Source organism: Helianthus annuus, chromosome 16 (assembly GCF_002127325.2).
Source record: "Helianthus annuus cultivar XRQ/B chromosome 16, HanXRQr2.0-SUNRISE, whole genome shotgun sequence".
NCBI lineage: Eukaryota > Viridiplantae > Streptophyta > Magnoliopsida > Asterales > Asteraceae > Helianthus > Helianthus annuus.
The window spans coordinates 518155-522155 of NC_035448.2; the positions used below are offsets into that span (position 1 = coordinate 518155).

A 4001-nucleotide genomic window follows, 5' to 3' on the forward strand; every position below is an offset into this window, starting at 1 on the left:
TTACAATTTTCCACAGTTTAAAAATTATAGTTTTCTCATCGTTTTAGTTCTTTTAGCGAAAGTATGACAGTGTTTGTTTTATTTGGTTGCTTCGATGTAATTTTTGTTTGAGATCAGATTATAAGTGGTATGTACAAGTAACCAAAACACAGACATGCACATTATGAGAAAGAAATATTCGGTTTAGTGACCCGTAACGTAAGAGTGACAAAAAAATAGTTGTTTACATATTGAACTGGTATCTCTAGTAGGGTTGTAAACGAACCGAACGAACACGAACAAGACCATGTTCGTGTTCGTTCGTTAAGGAAATTAACATATTCGTGAACTGTTCACAAATGCATACCGAACATAAGTTTATGTTCGTGTTTGTTCGTTAAGAAAATTCAGTTTACGAACAGTTCGTGAACACTAGTCTCGAACACAAACGAAAGCAAACGAGCATTTAACTTGAAAATAAAAAATAAAAACACTATTATCCTTTAATATTGGATGTAAGTAGTTTAATACAACCATCAAATAATAAATCAAAACACAAGAAGTCTAATACACCACCAAACATCGAATCAAGTTTAACTAACTTAGACATAATTATCCCAAAAATGTTTTAGAATGTCCAAATTTTAGCTAACTTAGAAAAAAATAGGGTTTCACGTTTTCAACATGTAAAGGTTTATTACTTATTATATTTTTAATATAATCAAACGAATATGAACTAACGTAAACGAACGAACATAACCGAACATATTATCGAACGTTCACGAACGCAGTTGAACGAACGAGACCCGTGTTCATGTTCGTTCGCTAAGCTAACCGAACGGAATTTTTTGTTCGTTTTCGTTTGTTAAGCTAATCGAACGAACATAAACGAACTTCCCACCAAGCAGTTCACGAACTGTTCGCTGAACATTCGGTTCGTTTACAACCCTAATCTCTAGTATGATAATACTTTTGTTTGTTTTGTGAGTTTTGTCTTTATATTTTTTGTTTGTTTTGTGACTTTTGTGTTTATAATTTTTGCTAACTTAGCTTTTTATCCCGGCTTCCAGAAATCAGTAGGCGAAATTCAATCCGAGGCACGCCAAAGCAGCCCACGTATCTATCTATCAGTCAGTCAACAAATGAAATAAGCGATTACCTCATGTTTTCTCAATAACCCACCCTCCTGCTCTCCCGGTCACCCCCTATTAAACCCAACAACGCAAACCTCCTCAATACTACTTCACACCAACATTCTTCTCCTCTGTCTCTCCATATTTTCCACTACACTTTTTATCTTCCACAATCATCATGGGTACGCTGCTATTTCTACGAAATTATTTCCCAATTTATCCATTTTTATTTCAGTTTTTAATTGTTTGTGTGTGTTGTGCAGGCAAGATCAAGATCGGAATCAACGGTATGGATGTTTTACTCTTGAATTGCTGTTGTGAAGTGATTTGAATGATGTTGAGTAAACATGTATGTATGTATGTATGTATGTATGTATGTATGTAGGGTTTGGAAGAATCGGTCGATTAGTTGCTAGAGTAGCTTTACAGAGAGATGATGTTGAACTGGTTGCTGTTAACGATCCCTTTATCTCCGTCGACTACATGGTTTGTTTCTTTCTATTTTCTAATTATTTATATTCATCGGTGGGTTGTTTGCTTTGTGGATATGTGAATTGATTTGTGTGTGTGTGTGTGTAGACGTATATGTTTAAGTATGACAGTGTTCATGGTGCATGGAAGCACCATGAGCTCAAAGTTAAGGACGAGAAAACTATTCTTTTCGGTGAGAAGCCCGTGACTGTTTTTGGTTCAAGGTACATGTCCCTCCCATTTTAGTAAAGTTTATTTAATTTAGTATGTTCTTTTTTACCAACCAAATTGTCGAATAATTTTGTTTGAAGGAACCCAGAAGAGATCCCATGGGCTCAAACTGGAGCCGAATACGTCGTCGAATCCACCGGAGTTTTTACTGACAAGGACAAAGCCGCTGCTCATCTCAAGGTATCCATCCGACTACGATACAAATTTTCATCTAGCAATTTGATTGTGTGTTTTTATACAATAATTCATAACTATTTGATCATACATGAAATAAAGTGTTTTTTTGTTTTTGAGTTGTATGTTTAGGGTGGTGCTAAGAAGGTGATCATCTCTGCCCCGAGTAAGGATGCCCCCATGTTTGTTGTGGGTGTGAACGAGAAGGAATACACCTCAGACCTTCACATCGTTTCAAACGCCAGCTGTACCACCAACTGCCTTGCCCCTCTTGCCAAGGTAATTTTCTTTCTTTCATTTTCTCACAACACAAACAATAATAATCAAGTCACTCAATGTTTTCTTTCTTACTCTGCACTCTGCAGGTTATAAATGATAGGTTTGGTATTGTTGAGGGTCTTATGACCACTGTGCATTCCATCACTGGTATGCTTCCAATTTCTTGGTTGGTAATTTATACCCTCATTGATGGATCAAATTTGCGTTATGTACTATTTCCAACAGATTATGTATAAGTTTTGCACATTAATAATTTCAAAAGACAAAAAAGCCTTTTGAGGGTCGGTGACGACGCCTCACTTGTTTTGAGTTGCACTTCACACCAACTTTGACCCATTACCCAACTCATTTTGTGACCAATACTTGTGCTTTTTTTGACGGGCTATTGTTGCTTTCAGCTACACAGAAGACTGTCGATGGGCCATCATCCAAAGACTGGAGAGGTGGAAGGGCTGCTTCATTCAACATCATTCCTAGCAGCACTGGTGCCGCCAAGGTACTACTACTTACTTGGGATTTCACGTTTTAAAATCTCATCATCAATCATTTCTTGCAACCAAATTATAATCTTTTTGTAAGATATGGAATAATAGGCTGTAGGAAAAGTGCTCCCACAATTGAACGGGAAGTTGACCGGAATGTCATTCCGGGTCCCGACTGTTGACGTCTCGGTTGTTGATCTGACCGTGAGGCTGGAAAAGGCTGCCACCTATGATGAAATCAAAGCTGCTATCAAGTAAGCATATTATTCTATATCTTATGCAAAAGATTGTTTATCTACGGCTATGTCTGATGATTTCATATGGGTCGGGTTGGTTTGCAGGGAGGAATCTGAAGGGAAATTGAAGGGTATCTTGGGTTACACTGATGAGGATCTGGTATCCACAGACTTTGTGGGAGACAGCAGGTAAGGGAATTATTTATATCAATCCTTTTCATGTGGTCCACTCCACATAAATAAAGAATGAAATTAAAGTGGTGGAGTTACAGGTCCAGCATATTCGACGCCAAGGCTGGGATCGCCTTGAATAAGAATTTTGTGAAGCTTGTTGCGTGGTACGATAACGAGTGGGGTTACAGTTCTCGTGTCGTTGACTTGATCGTTCACATGGCATCTGTGAAGTAAATATCGGTGAAGAGATGATGTCTTGTTATCCAGCCAGCTTGTACTTGTGTTGTGTTGTGTGGGTTCCATAAAAAAAAAAGTAGATTTTGAGTAATAAAATGAATGTTGGGTAAGATGAATAAGGTGGTTTGGTTCCCTACCTGTTTTCATTGATGGGTAGCAAAGCAATCAAATCAAAATGTAGTAGGTGATACCTTTTTGTGGTGTTATGTTGTTTTTGGAGTGGGTAACCTCCTCTGTTTTATGAATTTTATGATATATAAATCTGGCTTTTTTATTTTGATAGTGTTTTTTGGTTTAAAGGGTATGGTTGAAAGTTGAAACCAATAGAATTGAAACCAAAATATAGATTTTTTTTAATATTTGTATGATATATTTATTGCTCATGGTTCATTAGATTTAATCATTATCATCATACTTAGTAACCCAAGAAAATATATACTTAACCATACCCAATTAATGAGTATTATACATGTGATAGCTAATGGGCCGGCTAGACTTCCAAAAAGTTTACGTCACTACTATAAAAACTGGATTTAGAAACTTGGGCCCAAAAAGATGGACCGGATGCCTGCCTATAAAGTAGTGAGAAACAAACTAAAAGAAAT

General features: G+C 36.8%; 1 protein-coding gene across 1 annotated transcript; it reads left to right on the plus strand.

Moving 5' to 3' along the window:
• Positions 1–1060: 1060 nt before the first annotated feature.
• Positions 1061–3674, plus strand: LOC110914950 (glyceraldehyde-3-phosphate dehydrogenase, cytosolic). Its single transcript, XM_022159549.2, has 11 exons — positions 1061–1294; positions 1376–1399; positions 1498–1598; positions 1692–1807; positions 1895–1994; positions 2121–2267; positions 2354–2414; positions 2666–2763; positions 2861–3003; positions 3091–3174; positions 3258–3674. Exons 1-11 carry the CDS (start codon positions 1291–1293, stop codon positions 3391–3393), a joined length of 1014 nt encoding a protein of 337 aa, XP_022015241.1. The 5' UTR covers positions 1061–1290; the 3' UTR covers positions 3394–3674.
• Positions 3675–4001: the final 327 nt, after the last annotated feature.

Coding starts and splice junctions, on each gene's coding strand:
- LOC110914950 (XM_022159549.2), top strand. Junction 2,268..2,353: donor GCCTTGCCCCTCTTGCCAAG/GTAATTTTCTTT, acceptor TGCACTCTGCAG/GTTATAAATGATAGGTTTGG. Junction 3,175..3,257: donor GACTTTGTGGGAGACAGCAG/GTAAGGGAATTA, acceptor GTGGAGTTACAG/GTCCAGCATATTCGACGCCA.